The sequence below is a fragment of the Leptonychotes weddellii genome, chromosome 2 (genome assembly GCF_054177405.1).
Source record: "Leptonychotes weddellii isolate Sample4059 chromosome 2, ASM5417740v2, whole genome shotgun sequence".
NCBI classification, from domain to species: domain Eukaryota; kingdom Metazoa; phylum Chordata; class Mammalia; order Carnivora; family Phocidae; genus Leptonychotes; species Leptonychotes weddellii.
In genome coordinates, this window is record NC_138370.1 from 32,874,751 (window position 1) to 32,893,704 (window position 18,954).

Consider the following 18,954-nt stretch of genomic DNA (forward strand, 5'->3'; position numbering starts at 1 on the left):
AAAGAAAGTTTTGAGTGGGGTTACCTTTCTGAATCCTTGCATTTCTGAAACTGGGTAGGTTGGCCCTCATAGGATAGGTTAGCTGAGTGTGGAATTCTGAATTCAAAATCATTTTCCCTCAGAATTGTGAAGATAGTATTCTGCAATTTCCCATGATCTTTTTTTTTTTTCTTTTCAATTTCCCATGTTCTAGATGAGAAGTATGGTGAGGATTGATTCTTATTCCTTGTTCCTATAGATTCCTGTTTTTCCCTTTATGAAATTCTTGGACTTTTCTTTTTATCTTTGGGCTTTATAAATGTCACCTGAATATGCTGTATGTGTCTAAATGTAGGGCTTGTACTCTCTCTCTCTCTTTCTCCCTCTCTGTTTTTGTCTTGGCACTTGATAATTAATGTCTTTCTTCAACTCATGCAAATTTTCTTCTCTTATCTCTTTTATTATTTCCTATCCTCCATTATCCCCCTCCTTTCTTTTTGAAATTTCTAGAAGGATCTAGTATTCCTGGATCTGTCTTCCATGTTTATTAACTTATTAACTCTTCTTTCATACTTTTTATTTCTTTAATTATTTACATTTTCAGCTTGATAATACCGCTAACTAATTTGATATTCAGTCTTTGTCTATGCAGCCCACCTACTGAGGTGAAGTTTTGTTTGTGAAAGAATCATGTATTTGATTTCCAAGAACTCGGTTCTTCTTTTTGGATGTCATATGCTCTGCAATAACTTGGAGGAATACTAATTGTGGTTGTTTTTAAGTCTCCTTCTGTTGTCTGCATTAATAATTTTTCTTCAGCAGGGGCACCTGGGTGGCTCAGTCGTTAAGCGTCTGCCTTCGGCTCAGTTCATGATCCCAGGGTCCTGGGATCGAGCCCCGCATTGGGCTCCCTGCTCCGCGGGAAGCCTGCTTCTCCCTCTCCCACTCCCGCTGCTTGTGTTCCCTCGCTCGCTGTATCTCTCTCTGTCAAATAAATAAAATCTTTAAAAAAAAAAAAAGTATTTAAAAAAAAATAATTTTTCTTCAGCAGTTAATTCTCCTACTGATTTTTAAAATGCCTTTTGTGGTAGTTTTACTCCAGTGTTTGTTGATTTTTGATATTGTTTCTTTACCTGACAGTGGAAACCATTTCTAATTACAGGACACCAGGCTCCAGGTGCTTTCCTTTACTGTCTGTGTCCAAGAAAGCATTTCTCTAGGGTGTGTGACTAGCTCATCTTCTACATTCAAGGAACCCCTTTCTTCTTGACAGCCATAAATAATCTGGGGGCACTAAACTGTTTCTCTGACTCCAAAGCCCACTCTGGTTTCTTCTGTGTCAGAATGTCCACCAGCTGGGACAGACCACGGAAGCCAGAATGAAAAGTGGAATTATATCTTAAGTCTCCCCTGTGTATAATCTTAGAATTATTGTGGGGTTTTGTTAGAAAGAAAATAATTTCTTTGGTGGTCCCATCTTTCCTTCACGGGACCAAAATTCCACTGTTCTGTTAGGTTTTATCATAAATCTGACCTCCTGTCCTACATATTTCAACCAGTCTGGTCTATGAAGGTACCTCAGCCAACTTTCCAGGGTTATAACGGATGTATTCATTTTACATTTTTTTGATATATCAATAGGATTTGGAGGACAAAAAAAAAAAAAGGAAACACATCAGCCAGCCATTTTATGCTGATCTTTTCTAAATCTCAATCCTTATGGAAGTTGTATATAGAAACTAGGACACTGTAAAATCATTTTACCATGAGAAGGTGTGGACCTATTTTTAAGGACTCTGATTAATCTTGACTTCACAGACTGGTGGATGCTGGACATGATGGGGCCTGGTAAGATGATTCTGTTGGGAATAAAATTATCAATAATAAAATATTAATTATTGACCCAAAAAAAGTGAAGCATGTCTTGAAGTTAATGATCCACATATGTTGTTAGATTTGGCAGGAGGACTGATAGGAATCTTCACACCTGGCTGTTTACAGTGTTCTGGACATCTGCACTGGTTTCCAAACTGCTTCTCCTGCTTCCAGTCAGAGCTCCATCCTGTTCACACCAACTATCCCCTTGTCCTTTTCATACCTAATCTCTCCTTCCCTTGTGCCCTTGATCTCTCCTCCTGGAAATGGCTTCTTTAATTACCCTGTCGGTCTTGTATGGCTCCCTTTCCTAGGCCTACAAAGTGCCCAGATCTGTTTTCATTTTAGAACAAACACAGATCATAGTGAACAGAAATAATAGAGTTTTTTCAAAAAGCCTGGACTGCTTTAGTAGAGAGATTCATGCCATTCAAATCATCCTCAAAAGCAGTTATAAATTCAAAAACAGAAATCATCTTTATATATTTTTAAGTGTTTAAGGAATATTTAATATGGTTGGTACATTTTTCAATAGATACTGAATTTTATACAATAGAATTATATTTTTATGTGCTATGCACATACATTGTAGAACATTGGGCTCCTTGTATGATCTTCATATCTATTACTTTTCTGCACATTTTACCAGATTTTTAAAAGGGAAACACCATGGTGAAGTGAAATACAGGGCACTAGGACCTTGGGTTCTAGACCAGCCGTTACCTAGGTGTGTGGGCTGTGGGGCCTTGGGTGGGTCATTTGCCCTCCTGGTCAATTAATTAAAGGTTATTACTCATGGTTCTCTCCTGCTCTAAAATGCTATACTTTGGAGATTTTCACAATTTTTAAACCACACAACTTCTAATCATAGCTTTGTTCCTTTGGGGAATGTCATCTGTTTTATCACTGCTTTAGAACAGGATTTGCAGGGATACACTGTGATGAAAATCAAGGATTCCCTGCCTTAAATCCCTGATCGGATTGTGGACTCAAAGGGCAAATCATTGTTCCTCCTTTTATTGAGAACACTATTGACTTTAACTCATTACTTAACTTTATCTAACTCATTAGTTTGCTAGGTAAATGACAATACTAATCTTAGAAAAATGCATTTAAATTCAAATTCAGTTTTAAATTTTGAAAAATACCACATGAAACACTTTCCACAGCAAGCCTCTTTCTGACCAGACACAAATACAGCAAAGGTCAAACATTTGTATGTGTACACACAGCTTAAGATAGGACACAATAACAGTTTCAAATACCGGAAAGCATAAATATTTATACATCACAATAACCCAAAGATAGTAACTACGAAAGATAACTTTAAAGCTAAGAAATTTTAATTTCAAATGTATAACAAGAAAAATATTTTGTGGGCAAAACCTGCCTGCTATTGCAACCAGGGGGCAAGGGTCCAAGAGCACCTGGCTCCGGGGGTCCCAAGCAGACCAGGTTTGGCCATTCTCCGCTGACAAAAATCCAAAGGCAGAGAAACGGGGTGCCTGGGTGGCTCAGTCAGTTAAGCATCTGCCTTTAGCTCAGGTCATGATCCCAGGGTCCTGGGATCGAGTCCCACATCGGGCTCCTTGCTCCCTGGGGAACCTGCTTCTCCCTCTGCCTGCCGCTCCCCTGGCTTGTTCTCTCTCTCTCTCTCTGTCCAATAAATAAAATCTTAAAAACAAAACAAAATAAAACAAAGGTAGAGAGACGAGTGGTGGTAAAACCAGAAAGGAATTCATTCCTGTGAGGCCAACACTGGGAAGACAGCGGACTGAGGTCTCAAAGACTGTCTCCAAAGTGCTGAAAATCCTTCCAGGTTTATATAAGGAAAATGTGGGGCAAATGTCAGTGGGTACATGCAGGTGGCCAGTACAGGTCAAGTCGATCACTGTCTTGGGGTCAATCACCCCGAGTCTTGCTGACGTCAGAGCAGCTGCCATTGTTGCTTGAGGGGTAGTGGTTTCGGTCCCCATCAAAGGATGCTTTGCCCACAGCTGGGTCTTTTGCCTGAGTTAAGAGGTATGCTGGAAAGAAGAACTTAATCAGAAAGTACAGACTGAGGTCAGAATGGAAGTAGGTAGTTGAAGTCCTCTTTCACTATTTCCAACAAGTGGATTGTGTGAAACCCGTACAACTTTCCATCACAAGTGTGGGCATGTGGGCCACACACTTGTGCGGACACACAGAGAGCTGTCCTAAATTGGCCTCATCCTTTACATCTCTGCTCACACCCCACCTCATGAAGCCTTCACAGAACGTGGCCCTGATTAAGCTGCCTGTCTCTGAAAGCCTGTGGTGTTTTCAGTCTCCGCTAGATAGCGTAGAAAGTAATTGTCCCCTATTATTTTATTAAGTGAATTTTATTTCCTTTAGTTATATCATAGCATATCATCCCTTATATCCCCAACAGCATCTAATAGAGCTGAGTACATGGCCAAGGCCTAATTAATATTTGTTGATGAATTAAACCAACACCAGAAAATTTGATTGTTTAATTTGTCTAAAATGAGGACAAATTTGTACTCTTGCTCAGCCTCTCTCAGTATTTGCAGCTCCGTGTGTGTGTTCATGAGGGTGTAATTTTCAGTATGCACCTTAAAGAAACATTTTCCTACATTGAAAAATGTCTAAAGTACTGTTATCATACTTAGAAAAAATAATGATTCCATATTCAAGTCCCTATCTCAAGAACAGCCTAAATTTGTAGCCAGCTTGTTTAAAAGAGGGTTCAACCATAGTGTTATGCCTCTTAAGTGTATTTCCATTTCTTTCTTGTCTCTGACTTGTTGCAAGGACCAGATCAATTTTCACCAAGAATGTCTCATTTTGGGGATTCATCTGGTCACTTGCTTTTGGTGTCATTTAGCTTATTCCTGTTTCTTCTATTTCCTATAAATTGGAAGTTACAACATAATTCTGGTTAAATATTTTTGGCAGAATACGTCATAGATTGTGCTGTGTGGTTCATATTGTACCGTAGGTCATCATCCGTGTTAAGACTAATCCCCGGATCAAGATGATAACCGTCTGATCTCTCCCCCTACCCAGGGGTAAATATAGTGGTATAGCTTCATGACACACAGCAAAGTTATAAAGACTCTTACATATCACCGTAGACCCCTTAAAGATGGTCTCTAACCAGCTACGTTAGAACACTGCAATTTCCAAAGAGTAACATTTTTTATGCTAGGTTGGACCTTTGGTGGTGTCATAATTCTTTCTCAGAGCACCTACTATTACGTATTAAAGTGAATTCGTTTAATGAACGCCCCGGTGACTACCATTTATGTTTAACCTGGTATGAATTCCTCCTTTGTATTAAGACTTTCTGTTCAGTATGTCAATAAAATAATAGTGAAAATAAAAGTAACACTACTTCTTTGGTTCCTGGACAATCTTAGGTTTGGGAAAACTAGCCGAGAGCAGCAGTACATCCACTGGTGTATCCTCCACCCCAGAAAGACCGTCGTCGGGGCAGGGCAGCCTGGCCTGTCGTAAAATCAGGTATACCCCCAAGCTCAAGGGTGGTCCCAGCTGTGGGCAGCCAAAGGAGATCCAGCCAGGCCCGAAGAATGCAACATAAAAAGGAAAATCATACCAAAAAAGAATACACATTATGAAGATTAACTCAGGCAACCTTCTAAACAGCCCGATGAGGAAAGCACTATAGTCATCCCTGCTCACAGGTAAAGGTCTCCTTCCCGGGCAGAAATCGACCCTCGGGGGAAATGAGCAGGAAGGATCAACCTACTGTTTGTCCTGCAGAAAGGACGTTCTTGCCACCAAGAAGTACCCATTGAGGGTGTGCTTGCGGTGGGAGGCGTGCTGTCTGACGGCCTCTAAACAAGCCGGCTTAGCGTGTGTTGTCCAGCCTGCGCCCCAAACGGGGACCCTCAGGAGGCCTCTGCTTTTTCATGGATATTTTGATGATTCTACACTGGCCTGTCCCACACATGGCAGGATGCTTCGCATCCTAGCTCCCAGGCCTTACGTGACAATAGTCATTGTGACAAGCAAAAATGTCCTTTTAGACATTTTCCAACACCAACTGGAAATAGAGTGTGTGTGTATGTGTGTGTGTGTGTGTGTGTGTAAAAGGGGCGCAATAGCATTTCTGGTTCAGAATGGCTGGATACTGCTGAAGGGGCCAGATGACAGTTCAAAGTCAAAAGGGGGGATGGGCAGGGGCGCCTGGGTGGCTCAGTCGGTTAAGCGTCTGCCTTCAGCTCAGGTCATGATCCCAGGGTTCTGGGATCGAGCCCCACATCGGCCTCCCTGCTCAGTGGGAAGCCTGCTTCTCCCTCTCCCACTCCCCCTGCTTGTGTTCCCTCTCTCGCTGTCTCTCTCTCTCTGTCAAATAAATAAATGGAATCCTTAAAAAAGGGGGGGGGATGGGCAAAAGGAGATGCTCAGGTGTAGTTCCGCTGTTCTTGTGTCCCTGTCCCCTCACCGCACACAGGAGGCACACGCTAGGCCCTGTAAGGGGCTGCGGCTGGGTGGAGGCATCCCAAGGAGATGCTCCCTAGGCCCTCAGAGGGTGCCTCCTGGTTCTCGGAGTCCACCTCCTCCCTTCCCACTTCTCACACTTCCCTCCACCCAGACTTGGTCCCCTCTGGTAGGACCTCACCCAACGGAAGGAATCAAGCCCCAGTTTGTTCAGTCAACACTGCAAACTCCTGGCCCTGCTACAAACTCCTGGCCCAGCACACTGGGCTCGTTTGGCTAACACAAAGATTTTATTCTTGTTTCTTAACTTAGTTGCCACACTTTAAAACTAGGAGACTTTATATAAAAAGCTGGATTTTTAGTTTTTCTTTAAAAATCAGAAGTTCGGGGCGCCTGGGTGGCTCAGTCGTTGGGCGTCTGCCTTCGGCTCAGGTCATGATCCCAGGGTCCTGGGATCGAGCCCCACATCGGGCTCCCTGCTCCGCGGGAAGCCTGCTTCTCCCTCTCCTACTCCCCCTGCTTGTGTTCCCTCTCTCGCTATGTTTCTCTCTGTCAAATAAATAAATAAAATCTTTAAAAAAAATTAAAAAATAGGGCGCCTGGGTGGCTCAGTTGGTTAAGCGACTGCCTTCGGCTCAGGTCACGATCCTGGAGTCCCGGGATCGAGTCCCGCATCGGGCTCTCTGCTCGGCAGGGAGTCTGCTTCTCCCTCTGACCCTCCTCCCTCTCATGCTCTCTGTATCTCATTCTCTCTGTCTCAAATAAATAAATAAAATCTTTTAAAAAAATAAACAAATAAAAAATAAAAATAAAAAAATAAAAATCAGAAGTTCAAGCACCCAAGCCCATACCTGTATCCCTTGTCACTGTTAAAATAAACTTTGACACTAATACGACCTTCCCCAAATAAGGGAGTATGCGCTGCTTCACCTCTCTAACCTGGTTGACATCTCACTTACATTACACGTCTTCCTCCTGATTCCTGCCAGTGAGAGGTTCTCCCCACCTTATAAGGCAAGCGTGGGGGTGTTGGGGGGAGAAGATGGACCAGCTCAGGTGATTCTCTTCTCACAAGAGCCACTGAATTGTAATGGGGTCAGGGAAATGAGGAAAGAATCTGGAGATGTGGAATTTGTTAGCTGTGTGATCATGGGCAAGCCACTCTACCTTTTGAGATTTAAAAAAAAAAGAGTTGGGCTAAACAATCTCTGAGTTCCATTCCACCCCTAAAAGTCACTGATCTTGGGCACCTGGGTGGCTCAGATGGTTAAGCGTCTGCTTTCGGCTCAGGTCATGATCCCAGGGTCCTGGGACGGAGCCCCACATCGGGCTCCCTGCTCAGTGGGGAGCCTGCTTCTCCCTCTCCTTCTCCTGCTCCCCCTGCTTGTGCTCTCTCACTCTCTCTGTCAAATAAATAAACTAAATCTTTAAAAAAAAAAGTCACTGATCTTATAGTTCAGATACACAGACACTCCCACGCATGTGCACTTGTGTGAGTGGGTGCATGCGCACGGGGCCGCATGCACCCACTCACACACACACACAGATACTGATAATGAAATCATAACCAGGGTAATTTCAAGTCAATTCTAAAAGTTAAAAATGTCAGTTAACAAAGAATTCTTTATGTTTTACTGTCTTCATGACTATGAGTTTTCAATCCTTGCTTCCCCTTGTTCTTCTGAACAAACGCTGTGACTTCCCTTTTATTCACATGCTTATCTTTCTTTTAAATTCATATTGCTGGTTTGCTTACCTGTGAGTACAAGATCCTCTCTCCTCTGAGGATCACTGAGCAAATTCTGGCAAGGTGGGCTGGAAAGTCTGAGGTATGTTCATGTATAAAAGGATGTGTAAAGAAGTCAGGATTGGGGTCTCCCTGCTCCTGGCTGGGAGCATTTTCCTCCCATCTTCCTGCTTTGCATTTCTTACAAGTCTTGTTTTTATATCTAATAAGGGGTTAATGTTCAGAATATGTAAGAACTCCTACAACTCAACAACAACAGAAAACAACCTGATTTTTAAAAGTGCAGAGGACCTGAATATACATTTCTCCAAAAAAAGATATGCAAAGAAGGAGAAGAAGAAAGGAGGAAGAAGAAGAAGAAGGGGGGCGGAGAAGAAGAAGAAGAAATACAAATGTACAGTAAGCACATGAAAAGATGCCAATGATTAGGGGAATGAAAATCAAAACCACAAGGAGGTATCACCTCACACCCATTGGGATGGCTGCTATAAGGGGGCAAAAAAAGCAGAAAATAGCAAATGTTGGCAAGGATGTGGAGAAAATGGAACCTTTGTGCACTATTGGTGGGGATGTAAAATGGTGCAGTCACTGTGGAAAAACAGCATGACGGCTCTTCAAAAAATTAGAAATAGAACTGCCATATAACCCAACAATTCTACTTCTGGATATATACCCCAAAGAATGGAAACTCAGAGATGTTTGTACACACCTATTCATAACAGCATCATTCCTGATAGCTAAAAGGTAGAAGAAACTCAAATGTCCATTGATGGTTGAATGGTTAGACAAAATGTTGTAAGTACATACAATGGAATATTATTTAGCCTCAAGAAGCAAATAAATTCTTATGTCAGCTGTACTTCAATTAAAATTAATTATTTTTTAAAAGCAAAAACATGCTGACATATACTACAATATGGATGAACCTTGAAGACTATACTTAGTGAGGTAAGCCAGTTAGAAATAGACAAATCCTATATGATTCCATTCATATAAGGTACCTAAAGTAGTCAAATTCATAGAGACAAAGTGGAAGGGTGGTTGCCAGGAGCAGACAGAGTGGTAGGGATAGGATGAGTTGCTGTTAATGGCTACAGAGTTTCAGTTTTACAAGATGAAAGAGGTCTGTGGATGGATGGTGGTGAATACCACTGAACCGTACACTTAAAATGGTGAAGACAGTGAATTTTGTCATGCGCATTTTAACACTATTAAAACTTTTTAGGGGTGCCTGGGTGGCTCAGTCAGTTAAGTGTCTGACTTCGACTCAGTTCATGATCTTAGGGTCCTGGTGATGAAGGATAGTTGGAAGGCAGGCAGGTGGGGACAAGGGGCTCCCCCCACCCTAAGAGGAAACCACCTTAAAAGGATTTTACACCACCCTGGAAGGAGCCCTCCACCCTTTCCCATATGACAGAAACCTGATTGGATGACAGGCACAGGGGGGATTCATCAGATTAAAACAGCCCATCAACAAGCCCTAAAAACCCTAGACCTAGAAATTCCGGTGGCCACCCTCTTGGGTCCCCTCCCTCCTCTGGAGCTTTGTACTATCACTTTTCTATCACTCAATAAACCTTGCTTTGCTGTTCACCACTCTGTCTGGTCTATGTCTTCATTCTCCGAAGCAGCGTGACCAAAAACCGTGGGCACCAATGGAGAAAAAATTCCTGTTACACTGGGTTCAAGCTCAGGTCTCTGTGCTGCGCTGCACTGGGCTCTGTGCTCAGCAGGGAGTCCATTTGTCCCTCTACCCCTTCCCCTGCTGGTACTCTCTCTCTCAAATAAATAAAGCCTTTTAAAAAATAAATAAAACTTTTTAAATAATAATATGAAATATCAATTTGGCTTAATAGTAAAAAAAAAGGTATCAAGTAGATCAAACCATTGTAAGAAAGATAAAAAATATAGATATGATCACAAATATGAAAGGCAGTAAAAATACTTTAAAACAGAGAAATTCAAGTTCACGACCTCTGCCCGGTGTGCCACAGAGTGCGTTGAGGCTCCTGGTTGAGATAGACAAGGAAGAAAGAGCATGAGGTAATAGTTCTGGTGTATCAACACAACGGAGATTAGGCAATCATAAAAAGTATAGGTCAATGTAGAGGCCGCTGGTAGGCCGCAGGCTTGAGCAACGGAAACCCGAGCAAGGCCCAAGGGCCCCCGGTTACCACGGGGCTGAGTGCAAGCAGGCTCGGGAAGCGACCCACCTCGAAATGGCCATAGGCCCTAGCTGACCAATGGGCTACTTACACCCAGGCACAGTTACCAAAACAGGGAAAATCCTATTCGTTTCCATGCCTCTCTCATTCCACCCCATACCTAGAGCCCCTTGGCACCACCTCATGTCAGACAATCTCTCTCTGCTGTCCTGTCCGCAGCTCCCTTGAGGTGTATTCAATAAACTGCCATCTCCCTTGTTCTGCCGCCCTTGAATTCTCTCACCACGCGCCGCCAGCCCCCACGCGAGAGGGACACCCCACATTCAAGCCTATGTAACATCACGGAGAAATACTGCTGACATGTTTTGAGAAAACAGCAAAGTACAAAATTGAAAGGTAAAATTGAAGTGTAAAATTATGTGCATGCACAGATGAGGACGAGATGGGGAAAGGCAAGAACAAAAGGAGTGCCTTTGTTAAGTAGATTTATTTTTTTCTGCTTTGAAATACATTTTTTAAATATAACAAATATGAAGATAAATTAGAGTGGAATGAAACAGAATTCCCAAAGTGTCCCTCTCAGAAAAGGTATTGCTCCAAAAGGTACCAGAACACAATTTCTTACAGAAGAAATAACTTTGTCTGGAGTCTCAGCTACAACGAACAAATGGAAGCAGCTGACAAGGGCAGCCAGCTCTTTAACCCACAGCAGAAGTTACTTCACGTTTGCGTGGCCACAGCATGTCGAGCTCTCCTACTCCAGCTGCTCTAGTCACATTCCTCACGCGCTACCTGGTCCTGGAGATCTTGGTGTTTGGTGTTTATGACTTTTCCCAAAAAGCTGCAAGCGCTTTCGGACAGGACCTATTTTGTTGCCTTCTCAATGCCCAGCACAGTGCTGGGTTACCACTCCAGTTTCTTGCCCGAGGAATGCTAATTAGACGCAGCCTGCTGAGATACACCCTGATGACCTGCTATTACTTTTTGCCAATTAATATATAAAATAATGCTGACGTGTCTGAGTACAACCCAGAGGCATGCCTAAGAAAGCAAGCGTGTAATAGTTCCTAAGCGCTGCTGCAAGGTACAAGCTGGAGTTTCCTGTCTGGATGATAAGCAGTGGAAACTGGAGGTACAAGAGTACCCCTTTTTAGCATGGCTTGATGTTGATTACATGGCTCACTGTATTATGGGTCATTCGTGTCCCTGGAAGTCAGACATGTACAGAGAAGAGAAGCCTGTGGGTGCTGCCAACTCTGGGCTCCAGTGTTATAAAACATCTTAAAGTACTCCTCCGTGCTACAAAGGAGGGCATTCAGCCTCCCGATTTGCAATAAAGTCCTCTTTTTCCATCTAGCCATCAGCTTCAGTATATGGGGGACTTGGATGGAAAGCTTTATATCCCTTTCCTGATGGTCGGGAACAAAGAACAAATACAGCATCTGTAAGTTTCAAAAGCTAAAAGGAAAATACATCCTTAAGACTTTCCTGTGTTCCCTAGCAGCGGCTGTAGAAATAGCCCCGCAGTTCCAAACACACAGACAATTATAAACACCCAAAGAAATACCCTGTCCACCACCATGGCCACGTATTTCCAGTCGTCTTCTACCTGAAAGGCAAACAAAAAGTAAAAAAATTTTAAAAATATATTGAAACCATAGGGAATGTGCTTGGTCTCATAAATAAGCTGCTTCCTTTTCAAAGAAGACTTCTCTGGCAATTTTTAAAGCAAATATTGGTTTTAACCTGGTTAAGCCATGTCACCTGTATAGTTCACAGAACTTTGAAGAGCGTGGATGCGCCCTTCCATGCCTCATGCAGATGGCTACCTAGTGAGCACAAAGGGCTTTTCCTGCAAAAAGCATTCCCGAGATAGCTCAACTTTTGCTCAGATAGCTCAACTTTTGCCATTGGCACCACTGGATATTTTGACTCCTTGGCAGGTCTGGGAAATGGGTTTGGGGCAGGGGGTGCAGGACGTGAGGAATGATGGAGGGCCCCCTTCTCAGGAATAGGCAGCCCTCTAGACTGCAAAGTCATGCTGGTTGTGGGGAGTTCATTGCATTTCTCATGTCGTTCTGATGAAGTACAGTTGGAAGGCAGGCAGGCAGGGACCAGCCCCCCGCTTTGCCCTAAAAGGAACCCCCCTTAAAAGGATTTTACCACACCCTGGAAGGAGCCCTCCACCCTTTCCCATATGACAGAAACCTGATTGGACGACAGGCACGGGAAGGGTCAATCAGATTAAAACAGCAACATGACCAAAAACCGTGGGCACCGATGGAGGAAAAAATCCTGTAACACTTCCAGATTCTGGCTTCCAATTGATCATGCCTCCAACTTATGCCTGAGGCCTACGTCTCAGGTGGTGTCTTGAGGGCCCTACCCAGTGGTGTTTAAGTCAACAACTCTTCCCTCCATTTTATGAAGGTGTCACCATGAAGGTACAGTTCTGGGCTCACCTGTCCCATGATACATCCTCCACCCCTGCCTTGTGACTCGCAATCACAGGATCGTCCCCTGCACCAATGGGGCAGACTTCGGGTCTCGAGACAACCTTTCACTAGGAGATATGGATGCCGGCAGCTGCGGTATGAGGTCAAACCCAGACACCTGACACAGGTTTTCAGATGCCCTCAGCTAGTCATCCAGATGAAATGGAAAACTGGCATGATTTTCTTGAGCTCTCTCTTTGGAGGCTGGGGGAGGTCCTTGCTGCTATTCTGGGCAACAAAAGCAGACTATGTTGATGCTAAAAATATCCCTGAGGCTCATTCAGTCCACGCCTAAATCCCTCTCCTGTAGAATAAGTGGGGTTGGAATCGCAGACTCAGTCCCCTCCCCCAGTACTCTCAGACTGCAGGCTGCTCGGAGGGGCAGATCTCCCCATTCACCCTTCCCTCTGCCACTGTTTTTAAGAAACACTTTCATTAACCAAGGTTGTCCTTAATGTTTATTTTAACCAGATTTCACTGGAGTTAACATTTTCAGAGGTGGAGGTTTGCAATGAGACTATGGTTTACTCCACCCAACCCCCAGGCCACTTCACCCATAACTGCATAATAACCAAACTCAGTCTTAGAGTAATGCTCCCTGACCATCTTGGAAACAGAACTCACACTGAAGATCCACCCTGCTCTATAAAGTGCCTCTAAGCCTGCTACAGGTGGACAGGCCAGCAGAGCCAGGTACCTACCTCCTTTGTTTCATTTTGGCTCTTCATGTTTTCTGCTATGAATTGAACACTATTAATTACATCTTCGACATCAGGCGAGCGCTCTGAATTCGCAGTCATCCATTGTAAAGGCTGATGACTTGATCTCTTGCCGGCGGCAAGCTCACTTGATTTAGGACAGCGGCAGCATGCTTTAGGAACTTTGGTCTCTCTGCAATGATCAAAGTTGACTTTGGTGGACCTACTGGAAATGCCTTTGGAGTTTTTATCAGAACTTGTCTCCCTCATCTTGTCCAGAGGCCTCCTCATCATCAGGATCTGGGGTAACAGCTGGAGGAAAACCGTCTTCACCCACTTGGGCATGGTGTGTGTTGTTGGGGTGCGATAATGTATGTTCAACACGAACACAGTCACCACAATGGACAGGGTGACAAAGATCATGGTGAACAGTAGGTACTCACCCACCAGTGGGATCACAAGAGACGTGGACGGGATGGTTTCCGTGATTACCAGCAAAAACACAGTCAGAGAAAGCAGAACTGAAATACAAAGTGTCACCTTTTCACCACAATCAGAAGGAAGATAAAAGACCAGCACGGTTAGAAATGAAATAAAGAGACAGGGGATGATCAGATTAATGGTATAAAACATCGGCAATCTTCTAATGTAAAAAGAATAGGTTATATCTGTGTATATCTCCTCACAACAGTTGTATTTTATGTCATGCTTGTAGCCAGAAGCATCAACAATTTCCCATTCGCTGTTTTCCCAAAAATCATTCATATCCACTTTAGATCCAATGATTAGAAGATCAATTTCAGCTTTGTCATATGTCCAGGAACCAAATTTCAGGGAACAATTTTGATGATCAAAAGGGAAAAAAGTGATATCCATAGGACAGGAACTCTTGAAAATAGCTGGAGGAGTCCAGGTTATCATGCCATCATATTTAAGAAGAGCTTTTGTCTTGCCTTCGACTTGAAAATCGCCAACAGCACTGCAAAATAAACTAGACACCGTTAGTGACACCCCCTTTGCTGTACCGAAGGCAACTTTGGAAAGAGACAACTGCTGCCAAAAGCCCATACTTGTTGTAGAGAACAATGTCAGGCTTCCAGATCTTATCCGCAGGAACACGTAGAGTCTCAATGCCATCATATTCCACTGGGTCCCAGCGCAATTTATAATCATTCCAGATCTAAAGGCAGAAGAAGTCAGTTGAATAAAAAATTCTTAGTAACTTTCTTCCAATGTTAATTCTATGTTCATTTAGCAGGGTTTTTTTGAAAAAGTAAGTTCTAATTTAAAGAGTACATTAGAAGGCTCCTGGCTGGCTCAGTCAGTAGAGCATGCAACTCTTGATCTCAGGGTCATGAGTTCAAGCCCCACACTGGGCATGGAGCCTACTTAAAAAAATAAATAAAAATGGGCGCCTGGGTGGCTCAGTCGGTTAAGCGACTGCCTTCGGCTCAGGTCATGATCCTGGAGTCCCGGAATCGAGTCCCGCATCGGGCTCCCTGCTCAGCGGGGAGTCTGCTTCTCCCTCTGACCCTCCTCCCTCTCGTGCTCTCTGTCTCTCATTCTCTCTCACAAATAAATAAAATCTTTAAAAATAAATAAAAATAAATAAAAAGTACATTGGTTTCTTTCTTTGTGTGTGTGTGAGAGAGAGAGAGGGAGGGAAGGAGAGAACAAGCAGGGGAAGGGGCAGAGGGAGAAGCAGACTCCTCGCTGAACAGGGAGCAATGCAGACTCGATCCCTCAACCCTGGGATCATGACCTGAGCAGAAGTTTAACCAACTGAGTCACCCAGGCGCCCAAGAATACATTGGTTTCTACCAAAAGTTGAGAGAATAAATCCATGTGGAATAGGTGGCTAGGTAGCTGAGCTGATTTTGGCAAATATGACTTAGATAATTAACTATATTATTAATTAGCTGGCTAAGTTTATAAACTCAACTTCTATGTTCCATAGACTATATTCACACTGGAGTAGCAACTCATTTCTAATATTAAAAAGATAGTTTAAGTGTACGATGATGAGTTTGTTACAAAGTCTGTGTAAAAGATCAAGGCAAGAAGGACGCATGAGATGGTATAACTGATAAAACCCGCTAGTGGGAATCTAACCCAGGGGCTCTCATATTCAGTTCCTGACTTCCTTAGGCCTGGTGCAACAGGATCAAAGAGTGGGCAAGCATCTGACTCTGGGGCTCAAGTTACAGATAAAAATAGGAGACTTGAGGGCAGAAACCAGAAGGGACAGGTCTCTGTGTCCCAGAGAACTTTATCACTATGTTTCTGCACCTGTGAAGTTTGCATCAAGCAGCTGTTATCAGAGCTGAATTTTAGGCTTCGGAGACAGATAATATGTTATGCTCTGTCATAATTTGGAAATGGAAAGAGGGAATGCTAGTGAAATTTATCCATTAGACATTGTTAGCCTGGCACATGAGTAAGACACGTCCAAAGGAAGGACACATACGTGACGTAGCCACAGATTGGTTTCCATGATCTGGTTTACTTCATCCTGGGAAAAAGAAATAATATTTTTTAGCCTTAAATGTACTTGCTAATTAAGGTGGATCTTAGAACAAGAATTATAATAAGAGAGAGCCAAATCTGAGTTATTTATACTAACAGAGGAAAAGAAAGAGGACTGAAAAAGCAACTTATAAAATACAACCAGAAATATGATATTTTCACATCTGGTTCCAACCCTGTTGACTCTGAGAAAAAATGTGGCTTAAAGACTGTCTTTCAAATCTGATTTGAGTCTCACCTCTTCTGTGAAACCTTCCTTTTTTCTTTTTTTTTAAAGATTTTATTTATTTATTTGAGAGAGAATGAGAGAGAGCATGAGCAGGGGGAGGAGCAGAGGGAGAGGGAGAAGCAGACTCCCCGCTGAGCAGGGAGCCCAACAAGGGGCTCAGTCCCAATCCCGGGACTCCAGGATCATGACCTGAGCTAAAGGCAGCTGCTTAACTGACTGAGCCACCCAGCACCCCTTGTGAAGCCTTTCTGATCACCACAGCCTGTAAAGGTTTCTGATTCCATGAAAGAAGGAAGAGAAGGGGCAGTGGGAAGGAAGGAGGGGAAGAACTGCAGATGGTGATGGGTATCAGACCCTGGTTCATTGATTTTACCATCTTCGTCCCCAGTCCTTGAAAACCTCCCTTCCTCAACTGTGCTCGGCACTCTCTAGGCTCTGAGTCCTGAGCTCAATTGCCCCTTGAAATGTCAGCCTCAGTTCCCCATGGAGTTTTCCAGCTGGGACCTACCACTCCATTGCAACACATCCCAATTCTCATCCAAGCCATGCTGATTGCTTCAATCATTCATTACTTGAATATTTATTGAGTACTTATTATGTGCTCTATAAATGCTGGGACTGCAGCAGTAAACAGGTGGATAAATTCCCTACCTTCATGTGTCTAAACTGTTAATTGGGGAGACAAAAAAATCAATAATAGATATATAATATAATGTATGATAGTTATAAGTCCTGTGAAGAAAAATAGAGAAGGCTGGAGTGGTGTGTGTGTGCATGTGTGTATGTGTGCATACATATGTGCATACATATATGCTCACACATCTGTTTTAGACAGAATGGTCAAAGAAGTCTTCTCTGAGGAGGTAGTTTAAGCCGGTACCTAAATGGCCTGAAAGGAGTCATGGAGCTATCAGGAAGAAAACATTTCAGGCCTAAATCCCAAATATGTGTTCCTAAGCAGCTACCAGCCTTCAGTGGGAAAACTGAAGACATATCCAGAACTTTCAACAACCTTACAGCACAACAGCTTGGAAGGTATTGGGTGTTCCCAGTGGCCAACAATGCGTTCCCAAAACTTACCAACTGGAGCACTTGGGTGGCTCAGTTGGTTAAGTGTCTGCCTTTGGCTTAGGTCATGATCTCGGGGTCCTGGATCGAGCCCCATGTTGGGCTCCCTGCTCAATGGGGAGTCTCCTTCTCCTTCTCCCTCTGCCCCTCCCCATCGTTTGTGTTCTCTCTCTTGCTCTCTCTCTCAAATAAATAAATAAAATCTTTAAAAAAAAAAAAGTACCAATCTTGCTTTACAAGACACATGGACACCCCAAGAGTAAATGAATTCAACTGTAGTTGACAGAGCTGTGGCCAGGACTCAGACACCAACCGGCTCTTTTTCACTGAGCTGCTCTGTACTTCACAACCTCCCCTGCCAAGCTTCCTCCTTCAAATGGGTTTGTGTCAAGTCATAGTAAGCCCCAGGGTTTTAAAAGGTGAACAAAAGGAGTTACATTCATGGTTTCCTATTAGCCAGGAAAAGAAAAAAAAAAAAAAAAAAAAGAGGCTATACCTATCCATTGACCAAGCAGTCCATGGCTTTATAATCACCCAAGCCTAAGGCTGATGCCTTCTGCTTTCGAGGTTATGTTGTGACCTATAGATTCCAGCAGAGGCCATGTCAATAAATCCGTTGGCTGCCAATCAGGAATGGACTAACGATGCAGTCCAGGAAGGTCTTAAGGGTAAATGTCTTAAGGATCTTCCAAAGACTGCATCCTCTCTGTACACTAGTATACTGTGTTGATAGAACTAGTGTACACTGTGAACTAGTACACTGTGTTCAAATCATTCAAATCTGTTGGCAATATCATCCCGACAACATCTCTGTCTCCCCCCCAACACATCCACAGGCTGGTGAGGCTCCGTGTGGTGTGGACATCCTCAGGGGCGTCAGCCAACTTTATGGATCAGGACTTGTTCTGGCAAGTCTTGTTCTCCACCCAATTCCAAACCACACTGATGGTCATGGGCACTACCATCAGACAGCCCAGCTGGAGGAGGCCAGAGACCCACAATACCATTCCACATTCCTGGGACCATTGCCCTGTATCTCTTTCTTGGGAAAATAAATTAGTTGGAACCCTGCCTGCATCAAAGGATTGGAGTTACAATTTCATATTGATTAGCTTCCAGAGCAGCGGAGACTGAGATCAGAAAGGCCAGGTGGACTACACTTTAAAGGCCTTTAAGTTTGTCATTTCAGATATGGGAGGCCATCAAAACACTAGACAGGGGCTTTGTCTTGAATTGCTGTTGGGAGGACAGTAGATGTGCTCTAACATTGAAAGATCATCCACCCAGAAAACTCTGTGACCAGAGTCATTCTGTATGGCAGAAAAACACTTCTAGGTAGAGCAGCAAGAGGCCTAGAGACTTTGAGAAGGGAGTTGGTGGTTGTGCATCCTGGCTGTCCTACATCACAGAGCCATCCCCAGAGCTCACCATGGCTCAAGAACAACAATGAATATGATCCACAGGGACTTTTGGTGCCCTACCCGAGAACAGGTGGCCTCTAATACACCAATGAGAATGGCTACATTAGGGGCGCCTGGGTGGCTCAGTTGGTTAAGCGACTGCCTTCGGCTCAGGTCATGATCCTGGAGTCCCGGGATCGAGTCCCGCATCGGGCTCCCTGCTCAGCAGGGAGTCTGCTTCTCCCTCTGACCCTCCTCCCTCTCATGCTCTCTGTCTCTCATTCTCTCTCTTGCAAATAAATAAAATCTTAAAAAAAAAAAAA

The 18,954-nt window shown here is 43.6% G+C and overlaps 1 protein-coding gene across 1 annotated transcript in view; it reads right to left on the reverse strand.

Moving 5' to 3' along the window:
- Positions 1-10,691: 10,691 nt before the first annotated feature.
- CHRNA6 (cholinergic receptor nicotinic alpha 6 subunit) overlaps positions 10,692-18,954 on the reverse strand; it is a 17,934-nt gene continuing 9,671 nt past the window's right edge. Inside the window, exons 3-6 of the mRNA XM_081813054.1 lie at positions 15,876-15,920; positions 14,479-14,588; positions 13,408-14,399; positions 10,692-11,820 (exon numbers count right to left, since the gene is read on the reverse strand). Of these exons, the coding sequence (XP_081669180.1) occupies positions 11,693-11,820; positions 13,408-14,399; positions 14,479-14,588; positions 15,876-15,920 (1,275 nt within the window). The 3' untranslated portion in view covers positions 10,692-11,692. The remainder of the gene's footprint in view (positions 11,821-13,407; positions 14,400-14,478; positions 14,589-15,875; positions 15,921-18,954) is intronic.